The sequence below is a fragment of the Lates calcarifer genome, linkage group LG3 (assembly GCF_001640805.2).
Source record: "Lates calcarifer isolate ASB-BC8 linkage group LG3, TLL_Latcal_v3, whole genome shotgun sequence".
In the NCBI taxonomy this organism is placed as follows: domain Eukaryota; kingdom Metazoa; phylum Chordata; class Actinopteri; family Centropomidae; genus Lates; species Lates calcarifer.
Window position 1 is genome coordinate 8,838,813 of NC_066835.1, and position 19,830 is coordinate 8,858,642.

General features: G+C 40.9%; 1 protein-coding gene across 2 annotated transcripts in view; it reads left to right on the top strand.

Moving 5' to 3' along the window:
* The first annotated feature begins 3,369 nt into the window (after positions 1-3,369).
* The window catches only part of LOC108876960 (electrogenic aspartate/glutamate antiporter SLC25A13, mitochondrial), a 46,785-nt gene continuing 30,324 nt past the window's right edge, over positions 3,370-19,830 (top strand). Inside the window, exons 1-6 of one of the 2 annotated variants that reach the window (XM_018666832.2) lie at positions 3,370-3,485; positions 4,680-4,733; positions 4,894-5,036; positions 10,377-10,492; positions 13,768-13,907; positions 18,954-19,100. In XM_018666832.2, coding sequence (XP_018522348.1) covers positions 3,474-3,485; positions 4,680-4,733; positions 4,894-5,036; positions 10,377-10,492; positions 13,768-13,907; positions 18,954-19,100 — 612 coding nt within the window. In that variant the 5' untranslated portion in view covers positions 3,370-3,473. Of the gene's footprint in view, positions 3,486-4,618; positions 4,734-4,893; positions 5,037-10,376; positions 10,493-13,767; positions 13,908-18,953; positions 19,101-19,830 lie in introns of those variants that run through there. The other variant, XM_018666824.2, reaches the window with a different exon arrangement.

The following is a 19,830-nucleotide window of genomic DNA, read 5'->3' on the forward strand; positions in this document are numbered from 1 at the left end:
GCACGGTGAAGATATTTGGCATGAGACTGAAACATTATATAAATGTGAAGTGCCAGTAAGCCTACTCTCCACAGTCTTTCTCTTCTGTGCAGTGGATGCCTAATTCATTCAAATAAATTGATACATTTAGTAATTAAGAGTTTGTACAGTAACATAAATATTCCCAATAAGTCTGTCTTTCTCTGTCTTCAGCTTCAGGTTCACTGATCACTTTGGCCATGGACTAAAGATCACATTATCCTTACACAGCTGAAACCATCAACTTTTGCATTTCAAATTCGTTCATTAACCAAGGAAAAGATGCTTTATTGTAATCGTTGCCAATAAAATCAGTTAGTAACTTTCCTGCATACAGGCTTGTAAAATCAAAACTTATTGGAGCGCTCTTACCCTTTTCTACAGCAGCAAAAACGCTGCTAGCAGCTTGATGGAAGCCTCCACATTCAGTTTTGCTCTATCAGTGGTGTGGTACATAGACCATATGCTGTATATTGATTATGAAGCTATCTATGGCTGGGATAAATTGTCTCAAACAGGAGGTGCTGGGGGCCTGTGAGGGAGCACTAGTGGCAGCAAAATCTTTACTTCAGAAAAAATCAGGTGATACCTCACATATGTTGGGATTTGTAAACATCTTACACTTACACTCACTTAAAAAACAGTACATTTTCACATGATCAAGTGCAATAATAGTGCAATAATAATACAGTGCAACTTGACCTATGCACTTCATCAACCCTGGGAAACCCTGTTTTGACAGTAAGTGACAGATCAATATATTCCTCAGGTATTTCCACATTTGAACTCTTTTTGGCTTTTGTGTCTCCATCGTGTACGTTTTTAAAAAGTGACACTGGGAATAGGGAGAGTGACGGTATTCCCGAGCAGTGGGAAACAGGACAAAGCCATTGCCACAAGCGGCCTCTTTTTTCAGGTCAAAAATGTCTTACAAATTTGAATCTCATTACCATGTCATGAATACGTCTCTGGGAATCCATTAGGCATTTCCTGCCTAAAAATACAATAAGAATCCACATTCAACCAAAAAAGAAAAGAAAGAGTGGGGAGTGAGAATAAAGCCCCAGTGAGAACATTACTGTAAAGCTGTTTTAGCTCTTTCAGTCCACTTAAGAAGAGGCAGGGGGAAAAAAAAGAAAGATGTGAGTGACTGACAGATGATAGCAATAAAAGTAAGAACAAACTGGCCATTTTACTGCGGTAGGGCCATTTGAGAAGGGATTATTAACTTGTCAGCATTTCAAACTGAGACACAACTTTTTCTCCTCCAAAACACATCCCCATGTCTGTGTTACTTTTATTAGAAAGTCTTTAAACCTTTTGACCCTGCAGGGCCTCCGTTATTGGCTGTTAATAGGGACGCGCTGGTCAGTGGGGAGACCCTAAGTGCCCTATTAATCATTTGTTTAGAGCTCGGGCCTATTTTGGAAGCTCTGTGTTTAGTGGGAGTTAAAAATAGGAGGAGGCAGATTGAGACAGCCGTCCGCCACTCATCGCTCAAGCTGTCAGGACGCGTGGGCCCTTTGGGACGTGGGCAGGAGACCCCTCAAGCCACGGAGGTTCAAAGGTCACAAGGTTTATCATTATTACCCACTTACTCTGTGGCGGCTGACACAATCATTATTGGTTTGATTGCTTAAAATAGAGGCTAAAACGCTGTTGTAGATGTGACAAGCAAAAATCATGTCAGAGTGTAACTTTGAATTTTCTGTGTAAACAGTCAAGAGTTTTATGTCAAAGTCACTAGATACTCTAGTTATATGCCTCAAATAAATTTTGTAGTTCATGAATAATACAAGAGCAAAGCAAATGCTGCTACATGCTTCCTACACTAAATGCCACAAGTAAGTGAGTTGTTTGCGGGGAGATTGACAGTGATGGGAAATAAAATGTCATGGGATCAAATCATTAATCTCGTCAAATATTGTCATATGACAGGAGAAAATACAGGTGTGGAGATTGCATCGGCTGATAAAACATTACTTACAGCCATTTTTCCAATAAGCGATGGACTCGGTGCTGTCAATATTTGGAGGGGATGTGAGGTATGCCCTGGCGAAGGCCATTTTGCGAGGAGCAGAGAGCCTGCTGGGAAAAATACAGTGGTTCATGCTGGGTCTCCGGGAAGCTGAAAAGCCACCGGCAAAAAGCTATGAATTATTCTGAGCGCAAAATACATTTTCTTTGAAGACTGTCGGGCCATTAGAGCCCTTTTGCTCCCTTTTAAATTGTTTTTATGCTGTGAGTAATGTTAACCTTTGCTTTTGTAGTCATGAAATTCTCTCTGCACCTTTTTCCCTCCTGGCACAAAGCACAGATGGGCTGGAAAAGCTGGAAATAAAGTATAGGAACCATTTACTGTGAGGAAAGAGGAGGCGTGAGGAGGGAACTAAGGCTTTTATACTGACGTCTACAGTCTTGTGTTCCTTAGTACAGTAGAGACTTGATGTGCATAAGAATAAACCCACACAAAAATAAAAATGTTTCATATACAATAAAGCTCAGTGCGAATACAGCAGACAAATACCTTGATGCCAACGGCGGATGAAAGTAATTTCATTCTAGGAGGTATAATTAAGTCCCACAACAAATGCACTGTTTAGCATGATAGTGAATCTACAAAGTGGAAGTGGTGGAGTTGTTTATGTGATCACTATGGACAGATTATGAGAATGAGAATATGGGACTTTTTTTTGCAGTTTAAGCAGATAAGAGGTTGATGACTGAAATGTTTTTTTCATGCTGGGGATAAGTGAAGGCTACAAAACACTACATAGGCTATATAGAATATACAGCATGCAAAATATTATAAGAGAGCATGAATAGAAACTTGGGATGCAGGTTCCTGCTAGTGTTAATGTAGGCTTACCTTACTGGAGCCTAACTGTGCATCAGGCAGTTGGATTGAGAAATATAGACAAATATATAATCAAAAAAATTAATACTAGATGAGACTTTGTATCAGCTGATTCTCAATATCGCTTTAAACACTGTGATGACCCTAGTTTTGACAGAGCCCTAATGTTAAATGCTTTTAACAGTCACTTAATAAAAGAGGGTCTTGCTCAGGGCCCCTGGGCATGTGTCAGGCAAACTCATTCAGTAATCCATCCATGATGACCACACATGGATCAGGAGCTGATTTAAGGTTTTTCAAATTGTCCTGACAACAGTTAGAGAGATTATAGGAGATAATATACCACATTTTAATCCAGCATAAAGTGTAATACAAGACACAGGGATAGATGGCTTTCACTCAATCACATTAATGGATCAATGAATGGATCTGACATGCACAAGCCACTGACCAGATGACCCCTCGTGCCCCGCACCACGTGCACAGCTGATCCTCTTTCATCCTCCTTTTCACTGCACCGGCGCGTGATCTCCATGGGAACGTCGTCACGCAGGAGGAAGTGAGTGAACGGGACTATTTGACAGTGAGCTTGCTTAGCATGGCAGCAAAGGTAAGAAGCTGAAGAGTTTTCCCACATCACTTTTCTCCTCTCTCTGAGGAGCTGTCACCTTGCCGGTGATGTGCTCGGTGCCGGGAGTGTCTCCTCCGGAGCTGTCCGCCCGGTACAGGCTGTCTGCCCGGAGGACTCGCTCTCTGCCGGTTAGCCTTGTTAAGAGGATGTGCTAGAGGTTAACACTGGCCATACGGCAATGACATTGAGGTTTTACCGTAGCAGGTTAGCTAGTTCATGTGCCTATGGCTAACTAAGATGACTGAGCTGTCGTTTCAAAAATGATGCAAAGTGCAGCAGTGATAATGTTGCTGCTTTTTTAAATCCACCCGGCTCCTCCCAGCCCCCATGTCTTCTACTTTACCGGCTTGTAGCTTCTAAAAAGCCGGTAGTAGCCACCGGTAACCTTGGTTAGCATCATGCTACATGCAGTGGCATCATGTCATAAACTACCTGCAGGTGCCAGGAGTTTCTGCAGGCTTAGGGAGACTTTTTAAACATGGTTGTACTGTCCGTTTGTTTACAGTCAGTATGTTCAGAAACTGGTTTGATTGACACTCTCACACACTTACAGACTTTTAATAATTGAACACATTTTTGCACCTGCTTTATTTAATAGTTTTTAATTATCAGCGTCATCCTCAATGCAGCTATTCCCAAACAGGGGTTTTGGGACAATCCAAGGGGTCACAGGATACATCTCAGGTGTCACAAGCTGATCAGCAAGAGCAGAGCAGAACATATTTCTGCTATGCAAGATTAAGTTTTTGACAGAATATTGTAAACTCAGGATGCATACTAGCTTTTTCCAGAGGCTTTGTAATTTACTGAACCCTTCAGTGACTGGAACTTATCACATTTCCACAAAAGGATAAATTCAAACTCTTCATAAAAAGCAAGTAAACAAACCTTGAGTTTAGAATATTTAAGCACTGAAATGTGTTTCTGTGTTTGTGTTTTGCCTCTGAATTATTGAATAGTCACAAGCAGACTTTGTTTTCAGGGGTCACAAGCCAAAAAAGGTCAGTTCTATGTGTCTATGTGCAGGCTGTGCTCTTCAGTGCTGCTCAAATGATGCACCAAGATGCACCAGGAATGATAATTTAAGTGTGGTATTGATACGTAGTCGACCATTGTGTTCATAGGGTGTAGATGAAAGTTGTATTCTCAAAATGTTCGCTTACTGTTTTGCAGGCAGTTCTGCCTAGGAGGGCTGACCCCACTGAGCTGAAAGGCATTTTTGAAAAGGTGGGATCTCACATATGTATTTTTGTTTTCTCTTTTGTGTTTGCCTCTTGTCAAAAAAGCTTTTCACTTGTTGTTCGATTTATGTTTGTTTCTCTTTTTTAAATCAAATTCTAAAGCCCAGCATCCGTCCTCCCGCCTGTATCTGTTTTTCTCTTTACAGTACGCCAGTGTGAAGAAGAATGACGAGCACTTCATGTCACCACAGGACTTTGTGAGCCGCTTCCTCCATGCCCACACAGACATCCGACTGTCGGATGAGGCCACAAAGCTGCTGGCTGGAGTGGTGGACCAGAAGAAAGATGGGTTGGTGTTGTAACATTTCACTTATGATATTAGGTGATGTGACGTGTTGCGTAAATTAGGATGCATGTACACTTTGAGTTGTTTGGATAATACTTGTAGTTTGGATGGTACACTGGTGTAAAAACTGCTATTGTAAGTGGTATGATCTGTCACTCTAGATGTGATAGATTTGGGGCAAATATAGCCGTAGGATTTTTATAAAATGATAAAATTAGAGAACCAACCAAAGAGTGTCTCATGAGGACTGACATCAAATATCTCTGGCAGAAGTTGCTGATCTGACTGTGAAATTGCTGTGCTGAACCTCTCTTTATGCCACAAATTTATCCCCTCTGATTGATTTTAAGCCAACTATTAAGTAAGCTCGCACAGACTCTTATCAAAGCTATTAGTATATGCATTATGTATCCCTTTGATCATGTGTGACTACCTTTCTAGTGTTATTTTGCATTTTATAAACAAACCTACGACTGAATCCTTTGGTGTAAAAAATGCACAGAGGGATGCTCATACTTGAATTATATAGCAGAGACATCAAACCACCAAAGGACCCTTTCAGGTGTTTCCCTCTTTGTAGATACAACACCCCCAATTTCACACTTACCCCTCCCCCATCCCCATCACCCCTGTTTTTTTTTTTTTTACATTAATATGTATGTATTTAATGATACATAATGATGGGTAATAAAATGTTAGGGTAAGTCAAAAAAGATTTTTTTTTAAACCTACATCGCCATGGTAACCACCTGGGCTTCTACAAAGAGCAAAGTGCACATGGCTGTGTAGTTTCATGTTATTACATCTGCTTTAAGGTGTGTATGTGTGTGTGTGTGTGTGTGTGTGTGTGTGTGTGTGTTTGTGTGTGTGTGCCTGCATGTACAGAGGATGGTGAGATGGAGTAGTGGGGGTTTTGGAATTGGAAAAAGAGAGAGCTAGGCACCCACACGCGCACACATACACACATACACACAAAAAACACACACGTGCACTGTAATTGCCCATGCTATTCAGGAGCACTCTGTTGCATTGTGCAGCTTTGGAGCAGGATAAATGGTGGCCGTGGCATCAGGGTAAATCTATTAGGAACCCATGGCCCAGGCTTTGTATCTAAATCTCATTTTGGTTTTGTGGAGGGGAATGGAAATGATATGGGGGCGAAACAGGAAAAAAGTTGTTTTTTTTTACCTCTGTTCTCCCAAATAATGTTGAGACCTTGGTTTAGATATGATTCTTTTTTTTTTTTTTTTTTCACAGTTGATGCTTTAAAGGCCTTATGACGCTCTTACTTTGCAATGTGTTGTCCTCCTGGACTTTAATAGATAAATGATTTGATGAGACAAAGAGTGTAGATGATTATTCTGCAGACCTGTGTCTCATGAACACAAAGCAAATAGATATAGATAGTAGAGATGTGGCAACGTCAGCCCCGGCAGTGCTAGCTGAGAACACAAATGCATTGTTTTTCCCGCGCTCAGCCGTGCAAACCTTATGAAAAGAACGGGGAGCAAGACAAAACAAACCACTTTAGCGGCTGCATTTTTCATCCAGCTCGCCCCATCTCATGCAAATATGTTTGTGAACAATAAGTTTTTGCTTGGCGTATGAGCGCAGTACATTTGAAGCTAGTGTGCCTGCTGCTGTTTTTGCCAGGTAGGACTCCATTTCAACAAGATGAGTCAGGGGTAATAGATTTAGCGGGGGGTCGAATGGCAGGCGGCATGCTCGCTTTACTTTTCTGTCGGAGGTATCTGTGTGAGAGAAATTTTACTTAGACGCTAGGGTGTAAACAGTGAAAATGCATTTGTCTGCCTCCCTCTCGGCGACTGTGTAAATCAGGGGATATAGTGACAGTCGTAACAATCTGTTATGTGGAAATCACTTTTCTCCCTCTTATTCTGGCTGCTCCCAGTGAGACAGAGGAACAGACAGATAGATAGATAAAGAGAGAGAGAAAGAGAGACGGGGATTTGGAGGCTCAATTTCCAGGGATCAGAGATTTTGTGTATGTGTGTGCTGACGTACAGAACTACAAGATGGTTTAAAGATTTTCCACTTTCACTCAACTTATTTATGTCCCCTCTTTTTCACTTTTGACTTTCTTTACACGCTTTCATCACTTTTCTTTACACTCTCACATACCATAATGTTCTAGTATGAGCTCCCTCCATTTTGTTTGCTGCTCTCTCAGACTCCCTACCTTTACTGCTTTTCTATTCCTTCTTCCCTCTGATATTTTGATAGAAGCATCTGTTCAAGTGTGAAAAAAAACACTTCCCCCCTTAGACTCTTGTAGGTTTCAAAAAAGAAAAAAGAAAAAAACTTTGTTAAGGGAGCGTGCTGGGAAAATAGCAGTCTGCCAGCTGCTGTGGGCATTCTGGACTTGGACTGGTGGGTGTCCACTCTTACAAACCGAGCAGATACTGGCAGCTAGCATTCACCTGTGTGTGTGTGTATGTGTGTTTTTTGGGGTGTGTCTGTGTGCATGTGTCTGTGTGCAAGCACACTCTAGGTGGGTGGAAGGCTGTCAGTAACAATGCCTAGATGCTAGGGACATGGGGATTATTGAAGCCCCTCCAGGCCCCTCTCTCCCACTACTATCAACGAAGGAGAGCTGTCTTTCTATCAGCCAGGCCTAACCAACACCATGCATTTATGTTACTTGTAAACAATGTTTTCAAGCCTAGCTTTCGGTTCAGAGGAGAGTATTTAGATGCCTGCTGAGAGGAGACAGAGATAAAAGCTGGGTGATGGAGATAATATAAAAACAAACAAAAACATATGGAATGTAGGAGTTTTTTTTTATGTGAGACAGAAGTATCACAGACAGTTTAAATCGCATTGTATTGGCATCATAACAGAAGCACCATTCAGCTGTCATCTATAGAAGAACATGCTAGAATCAAGTCTTTGTTTATGTCTTGTGTGCTACATCTCCCGTCTGATGCATGTCACGGATATGTCTGCGCCTGTTTAAAGATTTAACAAAGTCCTGCGGAGCAAAGTAAGCACACAGTCCGCTGAAGAGATGCCATACCACAGTATCACATTAGCCTCGTCTCCGAAGTTCATCCCGGGCTGCATACATGGAACGGGCAGCCCCTGGACACATGCCATAGCAGTTGATGGTTGGGAGATGCTGTCGGTTGATTTGATTATTGAGTGTCTCGTTGGGGTTGGGTCCGCATAACAGGAAAAAAAAGAAAAGAAAAAAAAAAGATGGCCTCCTCCCAGCTCATGGTAATCATCTCGCAGCCGTCATGGCGCTGCTAATCAACCATCATAAGCTTCATCCCAGGCTACAGAGCTGTGTGTAAATGCCTGCGAGTATGAGGAATGTTTCTCGTGTGTGTTATGGAGATGCCCCCTGGATCTTGTCTGGACTACCCCGGCCGTAAACCGTGGTCCAATCCTTCCATGATCAACATCCCTCTCAGTTACACTAATATGCTGATTATCCACGTCTGGGAAAACACAGACGAGAATGACCAGTGTACATGTAAATTGATGCATGTGAAAAAAAGAGAGGAAGAAATCTGACTTTTTCCCCTCCATACTGTCTGGGAAACTAGCACTCTGAGTCTTTGCATTGCAGCCTGTACCCACTTAAACTCCTCTATTAATGTCTCCGAGGTATAATTTTGGAGTGTACTATAAATCTGTCACAAAGGAATGATCATTGTTGGAGAGTTTGATAATATTCCAACAGTGTGAGCGGCACTGGTATTGGCTTTTGTTTTTAACAGTGGATCCACAGTCACAGCTGTGTGCTTTTGTGCCCCCTTCCACCTACTTGCCATCAGCAGGACCCTGCTCTTAAGAACTACCTGCTTAGTTAATAAAATAATTAGTCTTGCCTTTGAAACAACGACAGCTGATTTCATTTGCCAAAGGTGGAGAACTATATGCCCACTTTTATTCCCTCTCCATATTTCTCTTACTTACCTCTGTTTCTCTCACTCCAATGCACACCTCATTTCTTTTCTGGTGTACTGTTGCTTTGTATGATACAAGTATGTATTTCTGAGTTTGTATTGAAAGCAGGTACTAATCTGAGTCTTTTGTATTCACAGTTTTGGTTTCTCCTTTGAAGGGAGGAGTAACATATGTCCCTTCGCTTGGTATTATTTTGATAACCATTACTTTCGTCAGTGCACAGCTCTTCTCCTGCTCGGTCTGTTTCATCTCTGCAGTATTTTCTCTGCATATATAAGTGCATGCAATATAAAGATGTATATAAGCACCCACATCCAAACTCCAAACAGACCACGTCCAAACAAACACCTCTAAATTTCATCAGTAACATAATTAATTAAAGCAACCTGGAAAATGTTGCACACATACACACACACACCACCCTGGAAATTGAAATAGGTTTAATAGATGGATGCTCGGGGACCGCTCATTAGCACTGACCCCTCCTGTAATTATCAGATCCATTTGTGAAATTCATAATGGACTTGTGGCAACTGTGAACCAGGACCTAAATAAAGGCTAGACTGCGTGGTCCAGTTCCCCACAGCAGGACTCTCCCAAGGGGGCTCTCAGTGGGTTCACACAATAGCAATGTTTATGTTTATTTATTTTTTTTCTTGTTGATGATACTTGTGGGCATTTGTGTTACTATGGAGAGGCAGGAGATACAGTAATATAACACTGATAAACTTGGAAAAAGAGGCAGTGGTATAAAGGGAAAAGTAATCTGTTGTGTTTACTGCCAAATCATAACTTGTGTTTCAGTGTTGATGCAGACAATTTTTCTTCCACCTTGGCTTCTCTTGACTTTCATATATGAATCTCATATTGTGTTACATTCATATTGAATTGAATTATATTTCCTTAACTGGCTCCCAGCTCCCTCATTGCCTCTCTGCTTGTTTAAAATGGCACACTAAAATATAAAACTTCATATTTAATAATTTTTTTCCTTGCTGGTGTAAAGTTGGCCCTCTCTATACCAGCTGCCAGCTCAGACCGGGAACACACACTGAGCTTTTTAAAATGTTTTCTTTTCTTGCTGTCACACTCGATCAGACTACTGAATAAAAGGCAGCTTGAATTACGCGTAGCACAGATTGATAGGTTGTCTAAGTGTACTAATTTTTAGTTTAATGCAGTGTTAAAATAACTTGTTTTTTATTTAATATTTTATCCATGTATCTTAAGTTTTTAGTATGTATGGCTAAACGTATATCAGAGTCTCAGTGTCTCACTGGTGTAGCTGATGAAGCATTTATTCAGGGAACCTCAAACACAAATACCACTGTGTAATGAATCACCTCAAATGACAGCATTTTACAGTCTTACCTATCGTCTTTCTCTCTGCCCTCTCTGTTCTCTCAGGTTGATCTCCTTTCAGGAGTTTGTAGCATTTGAGTCGGTGCTATGTGCCCCAGACTCCCTCTTCATGGTTGCCTTCCTGCTGTTTGATAAAGCGGGCAACGGAGTGACCAGTTTTGGTGAGTAACTCTGCCTCTGATTTACAGGATTAGATTTTTAAAAAATGCTCACTGAACTATTAGCATGTATACTATTGGTGCTGTTCTGCACCTTACAAGAGACCTGGAATAATACAAACCCCCAGAAACTCATCATCACTTAGCTACATAAGCAGATTTCTTGCTTATTTAAAATATTACTATTTTGCTGTCTGTTATGTCTTCTGCTAGCCCTGTTACTTTTTTCCATATATTGTAGGCCTGTTACTTTGTCTTTATTTTATCTCTTTTCAAAAATGTGTTTTCTTTTGTGAATTAATAGAGAAACCATATTACAGTCGGTACAGGACGGGTTTGTTCTTACCTAACAAAAACAAAGATGTGGAGAAAGTAAACCTCTCTGCTATTTCTCATCCTCAGCAGTTTAACATGTGTGCTGGTTACTTGAGTTGATACCAGCTAATGGTATTATGTAAACATGAAATAAGAGTTCAAATCTCAACACTGCACTTGTTTCTGTGCATTTGACATTTAACAGAGACTTTTTTTTAGCCAATCCAGCACAGACAGTGTTCCTCTTAAATGTACCACTAAACAAGTTTGCATACAAAGTCCTCTTTTATTTATGTGGGGCTCTGACCTCAGCTCAACTACTCTGTTATGGTGGCATCCACAAACAAAAATACTGTACCTTCTCTGTGAAGAAGGTAGGGTTAGGTTTGGAGGTGGAGAGGGCTGGTGGCAACTACAGGATGGAGATGAAGATGGAGGAGGGGGTGGGTAGCTCTATGGGTGTGTGTGTGTATGTTTGTGTGTGTATGTGTGCATGATTGGCACCATTACTCTGATGCCTGGAAGCTCCGAGGTGAAAAGGGAAGACATTTGTACTCGTTGCTTATTTCACATTTGCCTAATTGATTTAAACAAGTCTAATGCCAGCCTTCTGTAGGTGTGCGAGGCGTTAGCACATTAGGCTTGATTTGAAATGCGCTGCACACATCCCGCTTCGCAAACAGGGAAGAGTAAGTGAATTTCATTTTAATTGTTGCTGTCGACAGGGTGCAAGATCATTGCGGGTGATTATATATGCACATATGTAAATTTTCATATTTAAAAGGATCAATTAGAGTGACGTTGTCTTGGTGGCAATTAAAAGGTCTGCTGTTTTTCTGCGTCTCCCAAAGGTTAATGAATATCCCAATGCCTGTGAGTTATGAGACTCACACACAAGTGGAAAATTGCATGAAAAACATAACACACATCATGCCATGCGCAAACACTGACTGCACTGTCTGCCACTTGTATCGGGCTACCATTTCACCAAAAGCAAATAACTTGTGACTGAGATTATAGACTTGTCAAAGTTGCTTTATTGTGATACATTACAGAATTCACCCCTTTTTTTCCTCTCGCCCTCTTTTTCTCTTTGCCGTTCATTAGATTAAAGAACTTCACCGTGGCACCAAATAAAGAACTCCCTTCTTTATTACCTATTAAAAACATTAATAGCTGCAGCTTACGTCGCATTAAACGCCCGTTTGTTCCCCCGTGCAATAAATGTATGTACTCTGATTTCTTTTTTATTTCATTTTTCTGTAAAGCCATTTTAATTTGATAATAACCTGAGTAATTTCTGTTAAGCACAGGCGGCACAGTGCTCTGAATTTTTTAGCACTTAAAAAATAAATGCATAATTTGGTGGAATGTTGAGTTCATAAAACTTGCAACATAACACGGCATGTGAAATGCAGTTGTGTCTCAGCCAGGAAGACAAAAAAGGAAAAAACTGAAAGAGGATTGAGTGTTGACAGGTCTATAAAAGCTGATAATATAAACGGCAGGCTCTGGAGCAGCCTCTCCTTTAAAGAGTTAAAGGCTGTATATTTATTGCCTCATTAAATTGTAAAAAAAAACAATGCACAAGCTGTCTTCTTTCTGAAGGTAAGGCTGAGCTGAAGTAAATATCACCTTTCTCTCTCTCTCTCTCTCTCTCTCTCTCTCTCTCTCTCTCTCTCTTTCTCTCTTTCTCTCTTTTTTCCCTCCCTGTCTGTCTTTATAAAAAAGTTGTTTCTTTCCTCCTTTCCTTTCTCCACTCATTCAGCGCGGCTTGTTTGGTAATAAGAAGCAGGTCACTCTATTGGTTTGTTTTTGTTTCTTTAGTAAGGCTGTAATTTAGGACTCATGTTCAGTGTCTCTCCACTCCACTGGCTGTAGAGGCTTAGAGGGTTCAGGCAGAGGAACATAAGTGAGAAGAAAAGGCTTTTCCTTCTGAATACAGAGCCTACACAGCTCAAACAAGTTCTGCCATGTGTCATTCAAGACTGATTTAGAGTTGAGGAACTTAAGTCTCAATCAGAGCCGAATTGTGTTCTGGAGATTGACGTTGACGTTTTGTCAGAAATAATCACAAATGTTTTTTGTTTGTTTTTCCAAAATCAAATAATTACTAATGTTAACCACAAGATAGGAAACACATGCAGTTTGTTAAGACCTGACTCATCAGACTTTGTACCAACAGATTTTAGGTCTTAATTAGAGCAAACTAAAACCTCAAGCAGGAAAAAGAATTTGATAATTGTTTGTTATGAAAACATGAACATACAGAAAGGAGAATATGAGGCAGTTTTTAACAGTGTTGAAGACCTTATATACGTGGTCAATGTAAGATAATTAGCCTTAAAAGTGGGGTATAATCTGTAAAACCTAAACAAAACTGTTCAATAATCATAATGGATTTGAAAAGAAAACTGTTTTACTTTGGCCTCACTGCTTGCTAATTTTTTGTTTAAATTGTCAACACATGAAATCATTGGTGAAGTGTCATTAGGTGCATTTACTCAAGTACTGTACTTTAGTATAGTTTTGCTTCCAGTTTATGTTACCTCATATTTTTGCTCTACTGCAGTGAAATATTGTACTTTATACTCACTACATTTATTTGACAGCTGTAGTTACTTTAATTGAGACTTTACCTACAAAATATTTGAATTATTTAAACATTATTTAAAATTAGATCCAGCCAGACCAACTAGAACAGTAAACACTACTTCCACAGTGGTGTGTAAATAACAGTAATGCAATAATAATTTATTATTCTGGGGCCAACTTTGAGTACATTTTGCTGGTAATACTTATGTACATTTACTTATTTTTACACAGTTGTATTTACTCCTTTTGCTTTAGGAAAAGATCTGAATACATCCTCCACCGCAGTCGAATATGCTGGCTGCCACAGCCTTATAGTTGCTGCATCTTGTTATTATTTGGTCATTGTCTCTTTTTTGTCTCCTCTGCAGAGGATGTGAAGCAGGTCTTCAGCCAGACCACCATCCACCAGCACATCCCCTTCAACTGGGACTGCGAGTTCATACGGCTGCACTTTGGCACGCAGAGGGACAAGCAGCTCAGCTACGGAGAGTTCACCCAGTTTCTCCTGGTAGGATAACCTGCTCGCCCTGTCTCTCACATGCCACTTTTCTCCCCACTCCGCTGACATGGAATTACATTCTTTGCATCTCTGTTGTTTGCTCTTTATCTTTCTGTCTTTCTGTCTTTGGCCCCTTTTTCTCTGTCTGTCTGCCTGACATCAGTGATAGTCAGTAAATCTGTATCAGCCAACTTATGTGCATGTACACATCGCCTTGTCCTCACATGATGTTTATAAGCTGTTCATACAATCCTGTCATGTAACTGTATTGTTAGATACTTATCTAAGCTTGGCCAGACGAATGTGCCCACATACAGACGCACACTGGTTTTCCCTGTGTCTATCCCTCTCAAACGCAGCTCTCCATATTGACTGGATTAGTCATTAATGAAACACTGAGGTTATATATTTTGGACGTTTTCTGCATTTGTTTTCCATTAGCTGACGTACATTTAGCATTACTCCACTCCACCTATTCTGAAGCAGGTAGAGACACAGTTCTACCTCCATAAATAGTATAGCTGGAATATTCCTAGTGTGTTTGTGGCGTGTGAGCCATTTTCCAATATGATGTCTAGACTTAAATCAGGCCTAAGCAGGGAGAGGTGGTAGAGGGGGTGGGAGAGAGGGGCCCGAGCTGTGCCAAGTTTGCATCCACACTCACCATGTATTTGAATGAGCTTTTTATATTACACTTAACTTAGACCAGATGGCTTACACACAGTGGGCAGTGGCGCATGGATATTGGGACATTGTTATACGTACATGTGTCCTTGTGTGTGTACATGTGTTCGAAGTATCGTATGTGTGCCTATAAATATGTGCAGTTCTATGTATGTGCGTTTATCTTACTCATCTGCTTTACTGTATGTGTAAGCAGTGGCAGGAACGCTTTGTGCAACTGTGTTTATGTCAGTGTTTGTGTATTTGTGTGTGTGTGTGTGTGTGTGTGTGTGTGTGTGTGTGTGTATGCGTGTGCACGAGTGCAACTGTGTGGCGTTGTGGCCAGTAGATGCTGTACTTTGCATTGACAGCGTGCCCAGTTCTCTCCCAGTCAGTCACTCAGTGGTTTCCAGCTCCTCACAGCAGCAGGCGAGCAGCCAGCCACACTCATTGCTCAACTATGAAATGCACATTTCCTGCTTATGCTCTCTGTATTTGATCATTTCTCATAGCTTTTGATTCATGCCCTAATAAATGGCAGAGGAAAGTGGATTTCACGTTATTGTAGATGCCTCACTGTGTAGGTAAGAGTAAGGGATTTCCAACAGAGTATTTTTTCCAAGTGTTATAAATATCCAGTATTTCATCTTTTGTCACTTCACTGGTCTATTGATATTTGTGAAAGAATATTATAAATATTTTAACTTGAGAGGTCTAATATTGTCATGGGCTCAAGTCACATTAATCAGACATATTAATAGCATTGTGATTGTGCTTTACTCACTGTAATTATAGTACTCGAGTACGAGTAAAATTCAGGTATTGGCAGTTCACTTATATAGTTTGTTATCAGCGACTCCAGTGATTGATGACAGGGCAATTAGGACAGGCACAACAACGTTTCCTGGAGCAGAATTTAAAGCTGTGCAATTACTACATACTTTGTGATTGCACTACTACCCAACAATGTTGTGATGCATTTGTTAACAGACTAAGTGTTCGTAAATGTCAACTTTAAGGAAAACTGAAATGTGCACAGCTATAAAAGTTCTCAGGGAGTTGTCAGCACCAACCCACACGCCATATTCAGAATATTTTTCACTTATTTTTATAATTTCCCTATCACCCAACTTTTCCCCCCGAGGAATGTTCCCATCCTTTATTTCCTCCTCTTCCTGCCATACATGCATGTGTTTATTGTGTTTTTCTGCCATTGTAACCGCGCCGCTGCCAGATGCTCACAAGATGGGATTATCGGGGAAAACGTTTGCGCCGCATATTTCTCACAAGGGCTCTCTCTGGCCAATTACTGTCTTGATGGAAGCCAGAGATTCTCACCAATTACACGCATTTTTCTCGTCTCACGCGTGGATGCTGGCCAAGGCTCAGCTCGCACTGTCAGCGTGGTGTTGTCTCTGGCAGCGGTATTGCCAATGTCCAGAGAAGTGGCATGTAGTGGCACATTTTAGCCCATATTATAAATGTTGGCAAGTAAAGGGCTTGAATTATATGGAGGGGACACCACATGTCCCACTTCTTTCCTAAGCACTCAAAAAAGTGAATTGTTGGCATTGCTTAGATTTTAAAAGTCCCAATTATATGTTTGACTCTCCCAAGAATCAGTGGGCAGCCCTTAACATCACCGTGTAGAGGACCCAGTGGCACACATGTAAATGGGCAGTTGCGCTTGAGCTTCTCCTTATAATAACTTTAGCCCTGTGCTGATGAGAAGCAGAGATTGGAAAAGAGAGAAACAATCGTGCTCCACTCATATCTGTTGTTTAAGTTTTGGAGAGAGGGGGAATAGAATCACAGCCATTGAAAACAAACAGAGGTGGCTTGTCATGTGTTTTTATTCTCGTCCAAGGACAATTAAAGCGACTGCAAAATGCCTCGGCGGTCTCCTGTTGGCGGTCTTAAGCCCCCAGCTTTATGTCTCCTGCCTCCCTCACTCCCCTCCCAAATAAAAACCATGTCCCTGAAACACTCATACAGTTGCAACAAGTTAAGGTTTTAAGAGGCTGAGACTATAAACTGCTCCATCCCCTGGACCACAGTTGTTTTGCTGCTCTGTGTGGTTGATGTGTGGCTTTACAGACTTTTGACTTGTCCAAAGAAATGGGATCTAATTTTTTTCCTTCATTTACAGATGGACACAAACACACAGATATATGTTTACTCTTATTTTTGCACATGCACACGGCCATGAATGCAAAACAAATCACTTCCTCACTTTCCTTTCTTGTTTTGACTTTAGATATTCATCTCCCCTCCTCCCTTTCCTCTTTCCAGTTTATTTCTCACCAAAGTGTTTTGACCTACTCACAACCGACCGGAGAAGTGAGTCACGACACTCAGGATGCTGACACCAAAATATCTCACCTTATTTACTTTGCAAGTGTTTACGTGTGTCAGTCCCTCATCGTTTTCCTTGCCTTCCACTCACTTATACACTCTCCGGAGCCCCTGCTGTGCTCATAGGTGATACTGACACATGGCTGCTACATTTGCTGTTTTCGCAAATCTGGCTCTTTTGTTGCAATGTCTATTCTTACTCCCCTCCGGTCTCCATTCAGCTTTGTGTAAATGTCACTCTTCCCCAGTCGTTTCTCTTGGGCGCTGCGAATTTAGAGTTCGATCAGTTATGCTGTCAGTGAAATATCACTCAAATTCAACACAACAATAAGTCATAGTCTCATAGGGTTTTGTGTTGTGGTAATACCACTTTTTTGAGTTCCATTTATAACAATAACATCTGAATCAATCAATTGAATAATGCCATGCATGTTCGAGATTTAATCAGTCCCCCTACAGTACGTTTTGTCCTACACGTGTGGCTTGAAAAATAAAGTCCATTCTTCTTGGATAAATTGATAATCATTTATTTTGAACTGAAAAAACTTATTGTATTAAAACTGCTAGCTGGAACTTTCTTAAAGAAATGTTGTTTAAAAACATTTTCACGTGACACAATTCTGCAGTGACACTTTCTCTCTGTGACATTGTATGTGTAATAAATTCACTTAATTAAGCAGGATTGTGCTTTATTTTTAAATAGAGGAATATTTTATAGTCCTGTACTACGTGTATGTAGGGCTGAAACTAACTATTATTTTATTATTATAGAATCTGCTGATTATTTCTCAATCAGTTAATGATTTGCTCTGTAAAATATCAGAAAATTATGAAAAATAACAATTTCTTATCAAGTAAGACATATTTAGATTGTTTCTTTTGCACAATCAACAGTCCAGAACCCAGACATGTTCAGTTAACTATCAAAAAACAAAAGAAAAGCAGCATACATTTGAGAAACTGACACCAATGAATTTGGTCTTTTTTGCCCTGAAAAATTATTTAAAAATTAATTGAATATCATAGTTTTTGCAGATCAGTTTTCTGTTGATCAGCTAATTGTTTCAGCTCTACATGTCAGCTGGAAAGGACATCATTGAAATAAGAAAAGCAAAGCTCTCTAAACTCTTCTGGATCCTTCAGTTGAGTTGAAACACATTGGTATGTACTAAACAGTGAGTAAGCTTGAAATTTAGGCCTTCGTTATTGTCTTGCCTTTGTTAAGGTTTGTTGTCACAAACGTTGTCCATGTCGTGATTTTTAATTTTTTTGCCGTATTGCTTTTTTTGACCTCACTGCTGGTGAGTCAGCAGCCAAATCAGCTAGCCTTAGCTTGCTGTCTTCATGCTTATGACTATGTTTCACAATGACTCTTTGTGGATTTTTATTGTTCTGATATCCCTGTCTTTTGCTGTGACAGAGTGTCTCGCTGTAGGATAGGGAAAGCATCGGTGGCGGCGGTTTGTTTACAGCCTCTCTCTGTAGACTTGTGGTTGCAGGTACTGATAATGGCTGCTAATTTCAAAGGCCTTGTGGGATCTGTCCCCACCACAGCCTGCTGTTGTCCCCATGGACCTTTGTGTGTACATGTGTGCGAGAAGAGAGACAAAGTGAGCAGTTGGGTGATTAGCTGTCTTTCCTGTGTGTGCACGTCTGTGTGTATGTGCGTGTGTGTTTGTATGTTTCTCCCTCAAGTGGGTTTAATGGGGATTTGGGGAGGGTGTGAAAAGCCCAAGTGACGCCTCACAGTGGGCAAAGCCGCTGTTGGGGAGAGGAGACGAGGCTGAAGCCTGGCCAAACTCTGGCTCTCCGTTAGTGAAAGCCAGGAGGGTGGGGGGACGGCACCAGGGGGCCCATCAAAGCAAACGCTGTGCTTTTCTGAATACGTGTTTATGTGTGTGAGCTTATGTGGATTTTAATTTACGAAGGCAACTTAAAGAGGTGTATGACCCACATATGTGTACAATAATATGCATTTACTGTATGATCTAACACCTCGACTCCCCCTCCTTTACTTCTCTCCACTCCCTTCCACAGGAGATGCAGCTGGAACATGCGCGACAGGCTTTCATCCAGCGAGACCAAGCCCACAGCGGCTCCATCTCAGCCCTGGACTTCAGGGACATCATGGTCACCATCCGGCCGCACATGCTCACGCCCTTCGTGGAGGAATGCCTCGTGGCGGTGGGTTTTTTTGTTTGGCTCTGTGGTGTTCTCATCTATTTGTTTTACTGTTGTCCACAGAGCCAAAGTCTGACTGGTTAAAAATAGAGAGTTTGGTCATGGCTGTGCATCTGGGAGTTATGATATTTTATTATTATATATTAAGAAATTGTTCTACAAATTGGATGTTCTCTATTCAGCAGCACCAAATTGATAAATTAGAATACTGTAATAACTTGATGCTAATTCTTAGCCTTGATACAGGTGAATGTACATCTATGTTCATCACTTGTTTACAAAGTTGTGATACAGTGAAGCATCTATATATTTAACAAAATCTTTGTATGACCAAATGCAAGCTGAAGCACACTCTGTAATAGTAAAAAACAAACACAACATTTCATAAAGAGCACCTCTACATGTATTCTTCATAAGCAATGTTTGCTTCTTGCTAAAATCAGCTAGCAAGCCTAACAACCTAACCTTACAGTGAAGCGGTAAAGGCAGGACTGTTTTCTTCCATCTCACTTCTTCACTCTTGTCTTTTTTCTTCCCGGTGTTCATTTCTTTCTCTCACACTCCCACAACCAAAGACCGTGGCTTTCCCCTCCAGCTGTCTACCTCTCATGTCTTCCTCTTCCTCTTTACCTTTTCTGTCACCTCTCATCCGCCCTCTCTCTTCTTCCCTCCCTTCATTTTTTTTCCTCCCTCTCTCAACTGCCCCTCTTTCTATCCTTCCCTCCCCCGTGTC